At 39.0% G+C, this 16,665-nt stretch overlaps 1 protein-coding gene and 4 non-coding genes across 6 annotated transcripts; 1 reads left to right on the top strand and 4 right to left on the bottom strand.

Annotated features, from left to right (window-relative positions):
* Positions 1–65: 65 nt before the first annotated feature.
* Positions 66–16,549, top strand: fermt3b (FERM domain containing kindlin 3b). Of its 2 annotated transcripts, XM_063496231.1 has the most exons (15): positions 66–218; positions 1,465–1,589; positions 5,852–6,085; positions 8,127–8,243; positions 8,409–8,577; positions 10,454–10,556; positions 10,667–10,774; positions 10,974–11,108; positions 11,637–11,683; positions 11,827–11,951; positions 13,855–13,961; positions 14,125–14,343; positions 14,598–14,722; positions 15,174–15,315; positions 16,005–16,549. In XM_063496231.1, the coding sequence occupies exons 2-15, from the start codon at positions 1,466–1,468 to the stop codon at positions 16,182–16,184; spliced, it is 1,935 nt and encodes a 644-aa protein (XP_063352301.1). In that variant the 5' UTR covers positions 66–218; position 1,465; the 3' UTR covers positions 16,185–16,549. The 2 variants fall into 2 exon arrangements, with proteins under 2 accessions (XP_063352301.1, XP_063352308.1); XM_063496238.1 differs by lacking the exons at positions 66–218; positions 1,465–1,589; positions 5,852–6,085 and having other exon boundaries at positions 8,172–8,227.
* trnaw-cca (transfer RNA tryptophan (anticodon CCA)) lies at positions 2,879–2,950 on the bottom strand. The gene has a single exon. It is a non-coding gene; the product is annotated as a tRNA-Trp (tRNA).
* On the bottom strand, positions 3,558–3,629 carry trnaw-cca (transfer RNA tryptophan (anticodon CCA)). The gene has a single exon. It is a non-coding gene; the product is annotated as a tRNA-Trp (tRNA).
* Positions 7,015–7,086, bottom strand: trnaw-cca (transfer RNA tryptophan (anticodon CCA)). Its single transcript has one exon. It is a non-coding gene; the product is annotated as a tRNA-Trp (tRNA).
* Positions 7,939–8,010, bottom strand: trnaw-cca (transfer RNA tryptophan (anticodon CCA)). The gene has a single exon. It is a non-coding gene; the product is annotated as a tRNA-Trp (tRNA).
* Positions 16,550–16,665: the final 116 nt, after the last annotated feature.

Below are 16,665 nucleotides of genomic sequence, written 5' to 3'. Positions count from 1 at the left end.
TGTTTGAGCCTTTTCACATTTCCGCCTGTCGGAAACTGACAAAGAAAAAAAAAAGGAACAAGCAGCGGTGACACAAGTAGCAGAGACCACAACCCAAGAGAGACAAAACTGCTTAACCTTCTCACAGAAAACCTGGTAAACTTCTTCAGAGATCTTGACAGAGGCACAGGGGGTCCCCAGTTTCCATTTTTCAAAACCTTGGACGCGGGAAACTGACGGTATTGTCCTTTAAAGTGTGTGTGTGTGTGTGAGACAGCATGAGGACAGAGAGCGAGTTTAGGACAGGGCGTGTGTGTGTATGCGCATGTTTACGAAGCTTCTCTGTTATACACACATCTGAGGTCATGTATTTACTTTCACCACTTCATGAAATGAAATGTAAAATGATGAAGTGGTCACACAGATGGAAAATTATGATTAGACTCATGCAGACGTGGAAAGTGTAGGCCTAAGTAGAGGTGCAGGGGGTGTGAAACTTTTATTTATGCATTGTTTTGTCTCTATCTGCTCTTAATTCAGTTCTTAATTAAGTTCAGACACATTTCAGTCCGTAAATCCGATATCTTCAAGGTGGGCTTCTACTTTTCATACATATGCAGGAGGACACTGTCTTAACAGGGGATGAACTTCTCACTTTGGGCGGGTCAGAAAGCGGAAGTGTGCATCCATGGTGATAGTTTAAGTCAGAAACAGGAAGTGCTCATTAAAGTGGACATCCCATCCATTATACGTGTGTGTCTGTGTCATGTTGCGCAGTATTATGTGGGTTAAAGTTGGTTTTCTCTGACAGGCCGAAGAGTGATTGGCAGGTCAAATATCCTCCCTTTGTCTCATTCAATATTTTAAATGCCCTGAAAAGCAGAAGGAGGTGTTATATTACCAAAGCTATCGGATTTCTTTTTTAAATTTTTTTTTTAATTGTTATAAAATAACTCACTCAACTTTTCATCACACTTTTACCCTCTTGAAAAATAATTAATGCATATATTCATAATTCATAATTCAGATATGAAATTATCCCTCATAAAGTACTTTGTAATATTCTTGCATGTGACTATCTCCTTTTAGAGAGTTTTAAATGTCTTGCAAAAACGTAGATGTACTTCAAACGAGCATCGTTGCTCACTGTCACCCTAACACTCCCTCTGAAACATCTGAACAGTTTTTCATGTCAGTCTCATGGAGCTGATTTTTCACAGTTTGATCAATGTGGCGAAGAAACAAAGGAAAGTTAATTACACGTCTTCTTCCATTGTCTTTGTCATTGTTGTCACATATGTAACAACAAGGACAAATAAACAGAAACACAAGGCATTTGCCACCCATAATCCATCACATAAAAGATGGAGGAGGTCGATAAAGCTGTTTACTCTCTCCGTGTTTGTCTGTTTATCTATCACTGTGCTCTGTCAGGCTTGTCTCCTGCATTTCTTTCTCACTATCCCACGCTCTCTTTTTTTCCAGTATGGCGGCGTGGGACCTGTCAGTCACGGTGGAGGACCTGGGGCTCGATGCCCCACCCGTCACCATCAGCGTGGCCTCCGACCTTCACATCGGAGGGGTTATCCTCAAGTTGGTGGAAAAGACACGTGGGTAGCTCTGTCTTCCTCTCTTTGTCTTCCTCTCAGTCACACTTCAGACTAAAATTAGTGTCGTAATTTACATATTCACACAAGAGTTCACATACAGTTAACAAAATTACAAATGCATAGTTAAGGCAAGAAAACTGAATGAATTATTCAGCACACAGCGTGTCACAAGTCCTCTGAACTGCTCTTATAATTTTTTTTCTTTTGTCACCTGCTACATGTTTTCAATTTTAGTTTGTTCACTTCTTCCGTCACTGCTTTCAGCAAGAAACACAACATCAGTCTAAACATATGTTTCATCGAGTAGTTTGTCAATGTGAGACCAATTAGGTTGGACGGATCATGCAGACACCAGTAAGATCTAACCAAAACAGCTCAATCACATGAGGCTGTTTTAGTTTCAGAGAGGATGAATGTAAATGACCTAGGAGCAAACATTGAAGAAGTGAGGAAACAAAGCTATAAATAAAGCTCGGGCAAACTGATCACTTGTTAATTGCGAGCAGGTCTATGCATGCATTCAATCAACATCAGTCATGCATTATTTAAACATGTTTTGTACACATGTTATAAAGCATTGCTAGTGTAATGTGCGCCGCTGTATTCACACAATATATTTCAGTCTTTTTTATTTAAGGTTGTATTTGATCTGTTACGCTCATTATTAGCTCTAGATTTCTGTTATTCAAAATATTTCTTATGCATTTTCTACTGGGCCTTGATGCCGCCCTTAAGTCTATCCACCATCTAAGAAATTTTTAAAATCCATAGCTTCTTTCTCTCTTACCTTAAGTCAACTTTCATCTTATTGGTTGCCATTTGCAAAAAGACAGTTTGAACAGCAGGTAACTGGGGGTTTTTTTTCTTTTTAATTTTTTTGTGCAGATGTGTCACCACTTTTCCAATGTCTGAAAAAAGATCCAAGCTGTCACTGAGTGTATGTGAACTTCTGACAAGAGAAAATAAGGAAAATGTTCAAATCACATCAGGATCAATGCAGAGTGGGTAACAGTGTTGTGCTGCATCTCTCACAATCCAAGATCCAAAAGGTCCTGCTGATTTAACTCTGTAGTGAACATATTCCAGTTAATAAAGAGGCTGCACTTTCCTATGACATGTTTCAGGAACATTAGTGTAAATAATGTGTGAAAAAACGAAGAACTAGCAGACAAATATGAACCATGTGGGAACATACTGAAAACAATCTGGCTATTGCCTAGCATTGTTTGGTAGTGGTCACATAAGAGCAGTGTAAAGCATTGTATGAGGAGCAGAATTAAGTAAAGAAATGACCCTGACGTGATTTGAACACGCAACCTTCTGATCTGGAGTCAGACGCGCTACCGTTGCGCCACAGAGTCTCACAGGTGGTCATTTTCTCAGGTCAATGAGTCAATGCAAGGTGTCAGTCTGAAAATTACAACTGATATTTTTTTTATTGTTATAACGTCATTCACTCAACTTTTCATCAAACTTTTACCCTCTTGAAACATGAGTAATGCATATATTCATCATTTTTATGCACTAGTGGGTAGTAGATATGAAATCGTCCGTCATGAAGTACTTTTTGATATTCTGTTAAGTGTTATTATCTCCTTTCAGAGATTTTTAAATGTCTTGAAAAAATGTTGATGTATTTCCAACGAACATCGCTGCTCACTCTCACCCTCTGAAACATCTAAACAGTTGTTCATGTCAGTCTCTTAAATGTTAAACCATAAACCTTTAAAGCTTATTTTAAACAGGAAGAAACGTTCAGCAGAACCTGGATGAATTAGGAGAATAGATCCTCAGTTAACAGATTGCTGTTTTTAGATACAAATGTAATACTGAGGTATCCCAAAAAGTAGCGTTTTCAGTGGGAAAAACGTTTGGTGACTTCTTCAGTCTCGAGACTGAAGTGAGTCATCTTTACCTGTATGACTGAGCATGCATCAAGACTTCTCAGAGGGTAAGATACTAAAGAAATGACCCTGACGTGATTTGAACACGCAACCTTCTGATCTGGAGTCAGACGCGCTACCGTTGCGCCACAGAGTCTGCGCAGTGTGTGCACCAACTATGGTTACACACCGTTTCCTGTCTTAATGGAAAAAAAAACTAGTTAATTATTAGGTCACAAATGCGGTGAGCTGGGGTTAGCTTTAAACAAAGAAATTATGTTATATAGTGTGTCATAGCAGTGTTGCTCAAAGCATAGAAAAACAATTTAGCTGGCTGCTAAAATTTATATATTAATAAGCTTTGCGTAAATTTTTAATGATCAAATGTCACTAATTAAATATTGAAAATTAAACGAATTAATTTGTGATATTTAATTAGCAATTGCAAACATAAGTACTGTTGCTACCATACAATACACTAACTAAGCTAACTCCCCCGAATCCTAAAATACGTCACACACGTAAAATGTTTAAGTACTAATAACAATTTTTTTAACTAAAAAAAAACACGACCCTATGGTTTGTAAGTTGTGAAGGTGAAAACACTAAGGAAACCCAAATGATCACAGGACCCCCTATGAGCAATTACTTGGCAACAGTGGGAACGAAAAACTCCTTTTTAACGGGAAGAAATCTCCAGCAGAACTAGAGAGGCAGCCATTGGCGGTATGGGCAAAGGAACGGGAGCGGAGTGAGAGATAGGACATGACATGTGCAGTGTTGGGAAGGTTACTTTTAAAATGTATTCCACTACAGAATACATGCACCAAAATGTATTTTGTAACATATTCCGTTAGTTACTCAATAAGAGTAACGTATTCTGAATACTTTGGATTACTTAATATATTATCATGCTTTTTACAACTACATGAATGTACTATTGCTGTGTGATTTATTACTATTACTGGAGGTCTGCGGCTCCTAACCATAGTAAAGGGACCTCTGGCTAGTAAGTCGGGTTCCGTGTGGGGCTTGTAGCCGAAAACTAGCTTTACTTTGTTGTCTGGGTCAACTTTGCTTGCAAGAGACAGAGAGAGGCGTTGAAAGGCTGCTCCAACGGAACTTATTGTTTCGGAGGAAAACACGAACACAGTGTACAGTTGAGTCTTAATAGCGTACTTACAACTGGGCTCTTCAGGCACTCTTTTTGGCTGCAGTGGTTATTATTATATTTACATGCTTCCAGCTCCCGTTTCTGCTCGATGACAACTCGTACTTTTCCACTCTCCTTTTTCTCCCTCCTGGCGCTCACAGACACATAACGGGTATGGCAGTCCATTCTCGCTGCAGCACGGACTACACTGCCCATGAGGCTACATTCTTTAGGGCAATGCCTGTAGCATTCTGCCTATTAGCTTAGCACAACAACAACAAAAAGGTGCTCTCTCACCCAGGAAACACACAGTAGCAGAGAGAGAGCGTCACCCTGTAACCATGGCAACCATAACGCTGCCATAGCTGTCAAACAAAACCCAAACAGTTCTGACCCGCGACAATATGAAACAGGAAAATACCCCCGTGTAATCCGTTTATTTCAACAAAGTAACTGTATTCTAAATACCACCTTTTTAAACGGTAACTGTAACGGAATACAGTTACTCATATTTTGTATTTTAATAAATACGTAACGGCGGTACATGTATTCCGTTACTCCCCAACACTGGACATGTGACATACATATCTAGTAAAGTGGCCAACAGCAATAATAATAATAATGTAATACTGTATTATTTTTATTAGTAATATAATGTAAATGAGGAGGCAGACCTGGTATCGAATAGGTGAAAACCAAAGTTTTGTGGGGGAGATCAGGTAATACCAGCAGCTGCAGACCAATACAACAGCTCTATCATCAATTCTAAATTTTAAGCTCATACATTTCCTTTTGTTTGTTCTACAATAGTTATGCTGTGCATGCAGACTGTATTGACTCCTTTCTTATATTTGTTACATTCAAATGGGAATGGAGACAATATTAGAAACATATTTCCATAACACAGTCAAGTACAGCACTATGGCTGCCTAATATAAGCGAAAAACGGTTCATTTACATTTACAAAAGATTAATGGTCAGTAGAAACTTTTAAGTTTTACAGGTGAAAAAAAAGACAAGAAATCACTTTATGGCTTTTGTTAAAACTAACCATACAAAAAGTCAATTAAAAATCCATTATTTTTCAGGTAAAATGCCATTTAAAATATCTGATGATCATCATAGTAATAAGTAAATTAGAATATTTTTAAAGTAAAGATAACCAGATTCAGTTTCTTGAAAAGTTTAACTCTTTTTACTCTGACTTTTGTTTCTGTCCTCTGCAGAGATCAAACAGGACTGGTCAGATCATGCGCTGTGGTGGGAGCAGAAGCAGCGGTGGCTGCTGCGGACAGCCTGGACTCTGGAGAAATATGGTATCCACGCTGATGCCAAGCTGGTCTTCATGCCCCAGCACAAGCCCCTAAGACTGGGTCTGCCCAACGGCATTACATTGAGGCTCCGGGTCTGCTTCTCCAATCCCGTCTTCCAGACAGTGATGGGCATCTGCAGAATGCTTAGTAAGATTTTCTTTCTTTCATTTCTCTCTTTTGTCTAGTTCTCTGTTTGCTAGCAACATCTACACATCTAAGTTCTTTTTCTCATCTCTCCTTCTCAGCCATGTTGCGGATTCTAAGTACTCACGCTGTAATATAGCTGTTCACAATAATTTAATCAGTGAAATGTGTCAAAGTGTCTCATTAATACATCGCAGGGTGACTGCAACTATTGCCAGAGAGGGCCTTCCCCATCTGCTTTGTGCTTTCATTTTGTCTAATTTTGGCACTTCTTGGTCTCGATTCCTCACCAGAAATCCCCGGGAGGGGCCAGCAGACTGGAAAGGTTTTTTAAAGCAGCACGGAAGGGGGAAAATAATGACATCTGTCTATAGAAATGTCACACACATGTTCAAAGATAAGGCTTGGTATCATCAAGTAAGCAGTTCCTTTTTAATTATATTTGCTCCTAGAGCTTACTTGTACTGGCAGAAAAGACACATCCATGTTGAGGACATTCCCTTGACTATAAACTTTTATTTTTTATTTCTAATTTTAAATCCCGCATTGCTTCCTGCCTTTGTTGTGACACTGCTTCATATGTTGTTTGTATGGATCAATATCGAGAGGTATATGTGACGATTTGTAGGGAGTATGTATGCTCCAAAATTCCACTTTGCTGCAGTTGCACACCACTGCATATAAAGGCACCTAGTTGGCATTTAATAGACAATAAAATACGTTTTTAAAGTAATATAAAGACAACAGATGTTTGATATAAGGAAGAGGAAAATGGCCAGACCTAGGAAAAGAGGAATGCATTTTCCTGAGATGAGATAAATAAAAGCAGCTCTGCAGTGGCACTAAATGTTGAACAAAAAGGGAATTTTGAATACCAAATTACAATTTTGGTATGCACTCTTATACTTCACTGATTTAAGCAGTAAATAAATTGACCCTGACGTGATTTGAACACGCAGCCTTCTGATCTGGAGTCAGACGCGCTACCGTTGCGCCACAGAGTCTCACAGATGGCTGTTTTCTCAGGTCAGACTCAATGCGAAGTGTCAGTGTAATAACCCTGGAAAACTTTTGGGGTGGGGTAGCATAGCAAAGTAAAGTTTGTTTATAGTATATGTGCCATTTTTGGTACTTGTGAAAATCTCCTTTTATGTCAAATTATCTGCTGCACTACACATAGTCTAGCACATCTCAGGCAAATATTAATAAGAACCTGGTTTTAATTGATTAAAATGCCCTAGTTTTAATGTCTTTCTTAGTTAGAGGATAGGAGTGAGGTTCTCAGAACCATGAGCCTAAGTGACTCAGACAGACAACCATCTGATCAGGAGTCAGACACACTACTATTGCACCACAGGGTCATGTTACAGCCGTTTGACCAGGGTTGTCAGTTTAACAGATTCTCATCTCTTGCCAATCCTTATCAGGACAACAGCGCATGTCCTGCACAATCAGAGCCTTTCGCAGTGCAAGGTTTCAATCCAACAATACTGACAAGTTGGAGGTGGGGGAACGTCAGTGGCAAAATGACAGCATTGTCGTTAACAGTTTCTTACTATTATATGTACTAATTCTGGTATTATATCCGCCTGTGAACAGTTCTCCAGTAAGATGAAGATTTCTGCTTATTGTAAGGTAAAGATCCAACAATAATACAGAGAATACACTAAAAATCAAGAATCAAAATGAACAAGGACTTGGTGACAGTGGGAAGGAAAAATTACTTTTAAACAGGAAGAAAGCTCCAGCAGAACCTAGCTCAGTTATGAGTGTAGATCCTCGGTTAACAGATTGCTGTTAAGTGAGGATACAAATGTAACATCTAGCTTTGTTAGAAGGTAAGAAATTAAAGGATGTGACCCTGACGTGATTTGAACACGCAGCCTTCTGATCTGGAGTCAGACGCGCTACCGTTGCGCCACAGAGTCTATTCTTTGGGTATAGCTTTAACAATCAGCTTCATACAAGAAGTAAACACGCCCCTGAATAACTTATCACCTTTACAGCACTGTCACTGTACATATTTTTTATTTATTTTTAATAGACATTCGTCACCCTGAGGAACTCTCCCTCCTTCGACCCATAGAGGAGAAGAAAAAGAAGAAAGACAAAAATTTGGCACCAGAGATCTACGACCTGACCGAGGTGCCCCTTTCCTCGGGTACACACATCACATTATTTACACTGCAGGCATAACTTTAGTAAAAATTAAATTAAATCATTTCCCATGTAATGTAAAAGGCCTGAAAAACATTTTAAACATTGTGTGCTGTCATTTTAATTAAAACTATGCAGGTCAACCTTATTATTTCCACTCCTTTTGCAGTATCCCGGCCCTGTCTGTATAACGGCATGCCCGCTCACTTTGCCGACTCACCGGAGATGGAGGCCATCTACAAGATGCTGTCAGTCACTCAGCCTCCCCCTGCCCCTGAGGTCATAGCCAAGCAGTACCGCCCAGCCAGTGTTGTGGACAAGGCTCACATCAATGGCAGGTATGTGTGCACAGGTCTGTCAAACCAGGTGTTTACATCGCAGAGGGGAGCTGATAGAGAGTTTCATTGTCCATGTCACACTGATGTAGGATGTTTAACAAACAAGTTCCCCACAAACTGAGTCCTCTTATTAACTAGCTATCAGGGATGCTGCCTCAGTTAGTATTCTTACCCCACAATACAGAAGGCCGGTGTAATCACTCGCCACTTTTTTTTTTTTTTATCAGTCCTGATAAGAAAACTGGGGGTTTCCAGAACTCAGAGCTGTATCTACTGAAGCAGTGGCCTCGTCTGATCTCGAGTTCAGACGTATTTTATCTTATGCGCATGCTGGTTCATAAAGATACTACCACCAGTGCCTACAAATGGATTAAAATAGGAGCTGTTTGAAGGGCTTTTAGACTCTTTGATGTAATAAATTAGGCACAGTCGCAGCTTTTTTAAAGTCTCCTGCTTTATCTCTCTAAAGTTCAAAGCCGCTTTAAACTTCAGCTGCCTCAGCCATTGTTGCATAATTACACATCGAATAAATACTTTTTGAAAACATCAAATACGTGAGCTTACATAAAGCACATTATATCATTAGCTTTATAATAAGTAGTCAGTAATATAGTAATGTGCAAAAGTCTTGAGCCACACGTCATTTCTGCATATTTTACTTCCAAGGAGCCAGACTTTAGACATTAAATGATTTTTCACCCACTTTCAGTCCAGTCCTTGTACCTTAGCAACCAGAATGTTTTGTTTGTTTGTTTTTTTGTTTAGACCCTTAACACTGACCTATGAGTCATGCAAGCATAAAATGACACCTAACTCAAGGGATGAACTGGTGTTGTTTATTTCTATTTTTGTAAAATGTCAAAGATAACACAGTTGATTGGCATAAAATTGTATTTTTGCACCTATTCCCAGAGAGCTGTTAGCTATTAATTAGCAGAGTGTGCAGTGTGTCCTTAAAACATTTGTGGAAATGTTAGAAGTAGAGGACAGAAAAAGAAGAATAAACAGTACATGAAAGTCATGTCCTTAAGAAATAGGAAATAATCCAGGAAAGAGTTGACACAGGACTAGAGAGATGCATTTGTCCCTTCTTTTAATCCATTTAATACAGAAATTGTGTCAGTGGAAGGATGGTTGAGAGAAAAATGTAGATATAAAGGGAGAAAAGGCTGAGGTGTGCTAACAAAATCTGTGGTGACAGGTCTTATGGAGTGATGAATCCAAATTTGAAAAATTTCATTCAAATGGTTGTGAATATGTATGGAGGAGGCAAGCAACCATCTGTAAAACACGGTGGAGGCTGTGCCATGGTTTGGAGCTGCATTTCACCCAGCAGTGTTGGAGACCTTGTAAAAATGGAATTATGAGCATTGGAAAGTACAGTCAGATTTGGATCCACTATGCAATACCATCTGGAAAGCATCTCATTGACAACAGTGTGTTTAGGACAATGATCCTAAACACACTGGAGTAAAAGCATGCCATCAGTAATGGATTGACTTCCCCAGAGCATAGACTTTAATATAATTGAAGCAATGTGTGACTTAAAGAAATGACAAGAAAGCTTGGCTAAGACACTGAAGTGTCTTAGCCAAGCTAAGACACTGAAGTCCATATAAAAGTCTATATAAAAGTCTATAGTCCATATAAAAAGTATATGTTTGTTTCTTAAGGTTTTGCACATTTTTTGTTATTCTGCTGTGTTTTGCTATAAGATGCAGTTTCTAAAAACAATCATGTTACCAATTTACTTTGTTTAGGTCAGGCTGTCTATAAGATGTCAAATAGTATTTTCTTGTGCTTTTAAATACAGATAAACATGGATGTAACACATATGAAATCATAAACATATATATTCTTTGTCTGTCCCTCTCAGGTGGTTGGACTCGTCCCGTTGTCTTCTGCAGCAGGGCATCCAAGAGAGTGATAAACTCTGGCTTCGCTTCAAATACTATGCTACTTACGATATGGATTCCAAGGTATGTGTGTGTGTGTGTTTACACAAATACAGTGTGTGTGTGTGTGCATATTTCTTTGCCAGTATATCAACTCTCTAACCTCATCCTTCTCTTTCCTCTCCACCCTGCAGTATGATGCTGTACGTCTCACCCAGCTCTATGAGCAGGCACGCTGGGCCATCCTGCTGGAAGACATCGACTGCACCGAGGAGGAGATGATGCTGTTTGGAGCTCTGCAGGTAGAAAATCCATCTGCTGACAGTGAAATATGTGAATCACTCTAATGGAAGTGGACATTTCGCTGGATGTCAGATAATATAGAGACTCAAATGTTCTCCCACTCCTCAAAGATATCTGGTCTATTCAATCGTCAGTAAAGCAGTGTCGTATATAAAACTGGATTAAATAGGACATTTCTCTGTCTCGTTTTACATGCAGTATCATATCAGTAAGGTGGCTCAGTCAGAGCCCCAGATCATGAGCAACAATCCAGCCATGGACGATCTGGATTCCGCCCTGCAGTCCCTGGAGGTCAAGATGGAGGGAGAAGGCAGCTCTGCATCTGATTTGCTGGTCAGATACAACAGTCTCACCCGAGTCTTTTTAAAATTAAATGATTTTAATAACGGGGAACAGAAATTTATAACAATTTAGGTCCAGGCTTCTCAAAGTGTGGCTTGCAGGCCAGTGGCTGCCTGTGATGATATGTGCTACTGTACACTTTACTACTTTGATCACAGAATGAAACAGAGGGAGTATTTCACTTCAATTTTAACCTTCCTAACACTGACAAGTACAGCTGATGTTATTAAATGTGATATGCACCTGACTCATGGTTAAAAACAATATAGACCAGCACATCAGTGTTTCATGGTAGAATTTTTCCTATATGGGCCTCCTTGTCCCTCTGATTGGCTTTAAGAACACCTGATTTAAGATATTTTATTAATGGTAGTATTATGTTACACAGGCCTGGATCCAAATTCACCGATGATGTAGACAGCATTGAGTTAAATTTTTGGTCTTATGTCAAACTAACATTGATTGACTAAAAGTTTTATTGCTAAAACATATTAACTGAAAAACTTGCCTTTTATCCAGGAAAATATGACAGCACCAGAACTCACTGACTACCTGAAGATATTTAGGTGAGATCTGGTTTCCAACGTTTCATTTTCTTTAAATAAATAAATATTTATTAGTAACCTTCCTCTTTATTTCTAACTTGTTATGAATCTGGAAAAGAAAATCCCTGGTGAAATCAGCTAATGTGATTACATGTATATTTCAGACCCAAAAGGCTGACTCTGAAGGGGTACAAGCAATACTGGTTCAAGTTCCAAGATACCTCCATTTCTTATTTCAAGAGCAAAGAGGAAAGCATAGGAGAGCCCATTCAAATGATTAACCTCAAAGGTAATGACTCCGTTATGTATTTTTATGTTATGTTTTTCTGCTATATATAGTGCACCATGCTATTAACAGAATGGTAAGTATTTAGCACATTTTAAAATAACAGATGTTTACCCAAAGTGATTTCCAGGCACACTTATTTGCAATCCAAGTCTCAAAAAATCAATTACAAAACACAGAACTTGCCTAAATAGATGATATAATAAAAATAATAACTGGAAAATAAGTCAGAAAATGAGAATAAAAACAACTAAATTGTAACAATGGTAAGAAGTTAAATAAAACATTAGCAGAAAACATTAACAGTGAGCTTGACCAAACCATGAGAGACTTCAAACTTGACAAAAATGGGTCTGGTAGGTCTTAGAGCTGAATGAAAATTGTCAACTGTTGAGCAGGTTCTTATGTGGGAAGCCAGACTAGTCCAGAACTTAGAGGCAATGACACCAGGTCACCTGTTTTTAGAAGAGACATTAAGATAAATTGGGATGATAAGCTCAAGGACCTGGAGGAAAAAGACCTGTAATATATTATGGCCATGGAGGTCTTTAAAAACAAATAGTACAATTTTAAAACCTTTTAGAAATCTCACAGGTAGCTATTGCATGTGTATGGAAGCTTGATTGTAAGCAGGGGGAACTAAGTTGATATTGTTAGTTAGGTATCTCAAAAATTCAACTTACTGGCTCAGATTTCTGAGGTCTGAATTTTGAGATTATAACCCAAAATTTAGACATATAAATCACTTCTTTTTTAATGTGGCAGAGACAAGCTTCCATACTGCTGATCTACAAGTCTTTTCTTTGTATCAGTAAAGACTCAAGCAGAATACCTAACTGAAGGCAAAATACCTTCAGTTATGCTATGATTTGAAGTTGAAGGATATTTTGGCTAACTGTGATTTCAGATCATTCAAACAGTCGAAGAGGTTCTTAAAGGAGTGGTCAATGTCAGGTGTGGCTGGCAGATAAAACTGGGTGCCATCACGTAACAGTGATAGTAAATGCTGTATTTATGAACGCTAGAGTCAAGGGGTAACAAATATATTGAAACTAAAAGAGGACCTAGCATGGATCCCTGAGGGATGCCGCAGTTAATAAAAACTGAAGCCATTTCCTATTTGGACACTAAAGGTTGAGGAAAACCAGTGTAGAAACCCTGCAGTCCTACTTTATGCTTCAAATGTTTTAAAAGAATGCACTGAGGCCAATTAAAACTAAAATAATGCGAGCACCAGAACTATGAAATAAAAGGATGTTTTACACCTTTGATTGGGCAGATTATATACTATGCATACTTGTAGAGTCACGCTTAAATTTCTCAAATATGTTAAAAGTATTTATCTAGAAAGCAACTTGGGAGATGAGAATTTTTTTGTAAAATCTTGGCAAAGAAAGGTAACTTTGGTATCGGTCTGCAGTTACTAAGGAAATATTGGCGAAAGTTATGCTTCTTTAGAAACGGCTGCATGACTGTGTTTTAAAACAGGAAGGAATGACTCAATTTGTTAAATAATTATAGCCTAAATAGTCAGAATAATAGGAGACAGTGGACCAAAAGCTGCCATGAAGAGGTGTGCAGGTATTATATTTAGAGAACAGTGATGAAGTTGATTGAGTCTCTGAAAATGTTAAATCTGGGGGTGAAATTTTAGATCTTCTGGTGTTAATGTTGTCAGTGAAGAAATCCAAAAACTTCCAACACATATGGAATCGCATATCAGACACTGAGTTTCAATATATTGCAAGAAGTGAACACCTAAAGGTAGATAAGTACTATGAATTAAAAGTGAATTAAGGTGAATCAGCGGGGATCATATCAGTCTCTTCCTACATGCTTTTTTTTAACAGCTTAACCATAAACCTCAAATGTAATGATACCACTTTAATGTTGCTCCTTTACACAGGATGTGAGGTGGCTCCAGACGTTAATGTGGCTGCTCAGAAGTTCCTTATCAGACTCCTGATTCCAGCACCGGAAGGCATGAATGAGGTCTATCTTCGCTGTGAGAACGTGAGGCCACACGCACACCCATACACCTCTTCTCAACTCTACGTGTGACATCCTTTCATTTTCAATGCCTCTATCTTCAGTTCATCATCTCAGCTCTGACCACAGTCACACCTGTCTCTCATGCTCTTTTTTCTATGTTATGTCTTTGAAATTCACCCTGCAGGAGCAGCAGTATGCTCAGTGGATGGCAGGGTGCCGGTTGGCATCCAAAGGCAAGACCCTCGCCGACAGCAGTTTCCAAAGTGAGATCCAGAGTATCCGCTCTTTCCTGGCGATGCAAAAGACCAACTCCAGTTCCAGCAGTGCAAATGCCAGCGAAGAAAGCATCAATACTCACAGTCTGGTGTCACCACGTTACCATAAAAAGTACAAACCCAAACAGGTACAGATGTAGCAACAGGCCACAAAAGGATAAATGTTGCAGATTTATTGTCTTGTGTTTTCACAAAGCAGTATTTTTGATCTCATATATTCTGTGTGGCATTTCGCAATTGCCCAAATTACCAACCTAAATGACCTTAATCATTTTCCTGAAGAGCAGTACAGTAATTTTGTGCAACTGTGCAAATCTGCAACTGCTTATGGCAGCAAAAATATAATTAAATCTCACCTTTTACCCTCTGCCTGCTCTTCCAGCTGACCCCTCGAATCCTGGATGCATACCAGAACGTGGCTCAGCTCTCCCTGACAGATGCATTGATGCGCTTCCTGCAGATCTGGCAAGCCCTGCCTGACTTTGGGCTTTCATACGTTGTTGTCAGGTTAAGTTTAAAGTTTCATTTAAAGCTTTTGAGAGTTGATTCTGTGCCAGTGAACACATCAAAGACCGAAATTCACTGTGACAAGGTTATTATAAAGCTCTTGACCTCGAACATCCTCCTTCTGTGTGTTATGAACATTATAAATGTTTCAACAGCATAAAAGCAGAGACTGTAGTCGAGGGAAATGCACGCCCAAGATCGGCAGAAATGTAGTTAATGCTAAAAAAAATGAAACTAACCTAACATTTTTTTTTACTTTTTAGGCAGACAGAAAGATTTATTTTTAAACATCCTTCCACCAGCAATGTGCAAAGTCATCAGACTAAGCGTAGTTCTGTAGAAGAAGTTTAATCATTTTTATATGGAGGACTCAAGACTGACTTTTATCTAAAAAAAATAAATTAATTAACTTAGAGGAATCTAAACAAAATGTACTCCCCCCCCCGAACAGGTTCAAAGGCAGCCGGAAAGATGAGGTACTCGGCATTGCTCCCAATCGCTTGATCCGTATTGACCTTAGTGTGGGTGATGTAGTGAAGACCTGGCGCTACAACAACATGAAACAGTGGAACGTCAACTGGGATATTAGACAGGTATGACTCATATCTTGAACAGGCTTCTGTCTGATAATTTAAAAATGTCTAGAATGCTCATTTTCAACTTCACATTTTCATTCTCAGAGGTTTTTGATTCATAGTTCCGACAAGAGGTTTGAACCTTCTACTCGCTGTCCTGACCTCATATTTTACCAAGAGTTTTAGAAAATTGTCTAAGAGGGAGAACTCTGAGTAGTCTGAAGTAGTCTGAAGCCTGAACCTTAGGCTTGCAAGAATAGATTACTTCTTGTACAATTGATGTACAACGCCTTATTACACAATGGTATTTGTGATAACTGAGCATGAATGAAAAGAAGCTCGTGTGTTTAGAGACAGACCCACAAACCAAGCATGAATTTAGCTGCACACTAAAGACTTCTGAAAACATGCTGACAGTGTGTCTTTCAATAAAGTGACATTTATAGTTCTTACTGGTCAGATCTTTTAATGGAAATGGTTCTGAAACTGTGGGGCACAGACAACCAGGTGAAAAACCTGAAATGAAACTGAGATTGATGAATATGCTTTTACAAAACCAGAAAGAAAATTTAGGAACCATTGCCCTAATGACTTACATCTTGGGATATGTATGTATATTTGTAGTGAAGATATTTTTCATCCCTGGATTAAGACTTTTTTTCTAAGTAGCTCTGCATTTCTTTTGTGTTCATTTTCGTCTCCTCCAGATGGCCATTGAGTTTGAAGGGAATGTGAACATTGCCTTCAGCTGTGTGACCGCTGATTGCAAAATCGTTCATGAGTTTATCGGAGGCTACATTTTCATGTCGACACGCAGTCGGGAGAAGAGCGAAACGCTCAATGAGGAGCTATTCCACAAGCTGACCGGTGGCCACGAAGCTCTCTAAGACTGAAACACAAAAGCCCAGACAATGGGATGGTTGACAGCCCATCAGACCTCCTGTGTCTCAGTGGAAAACCAGCATGGAAAAAGACTTAATGTTTAACTCAAGCAGCCACAAAAAGATAAGGAAATCGTCAAAAACAAGATATTCAGTTTACTGTAAATGTGTTAGAAACTTGTAAGTACACCAAGTTTTCCATTCACACATCAGTGGATGTTAAACTTGATATGTTCTGACATGTTCAAGACTCCAGCGGTCCTCATGCTGACTTCCCCCCTCCCTACAGGATGGACTGCTGCTGGGCCAATCTGCTGGGCTTCTGGTCCAGGTTCAGCAGGCATCATAATCAAACTCAAAGAAATGTAAAATCAACAGCTGAATCAGCCAGCTCTAACTTCTAACTGCTTTTCTGAACTCACTCTGTCAAGAAATGTAATCAGCATTGCTCAGAATTGAAAGCCTTGAATGTCCAGAGCTCCAGACC

The sequence above is a fragment of the Pelmatolapia mariae genome, linkage group LG2 (genome assembly GCF_036321145.2).
Source record: "Pelmatolapia mariae isolate MD_Pm_ZW linkage group LG2, Pm_UMD_F_2, whole genome shotgun sequence".
Taxonomy (NCBI): domain Eukaryota; kingdom Metazoa; phylum Chordata; class Actinopteri; order Cichliformes; family Cichlidae; genus Pelmatolapia; species Pelmatolapia mariae.
This window is presented reverse-complemented; position numbering and strand designations above follow the sequence as displayed.

Excerpts from the sequence above, each read along its gene's own strand:
- fermt3b (XM_063496231.1), top strand. The coding sequence starts at position 1,466 with ATGGCGGCGTGGGACCTGTCAGTCACGGTGGAGGACCTGGGGCTCGAT. Across the intron at positions 13,962-14,124 it reads TCTATCTTCGCTGTGAGAAC|GAGCAGCAGTATGCTCAGTG; the intron begins GTGAGGCCACAC and ends TTCACCCTGCAG. Across the intron at positions 15,316-16,004 it reads TCAACTGGGATATTAGACAG|ATGGCCATTGAGTTTGAAGG; the intron begins GTATGACTCATA and ends CGTCTCCTCCAG.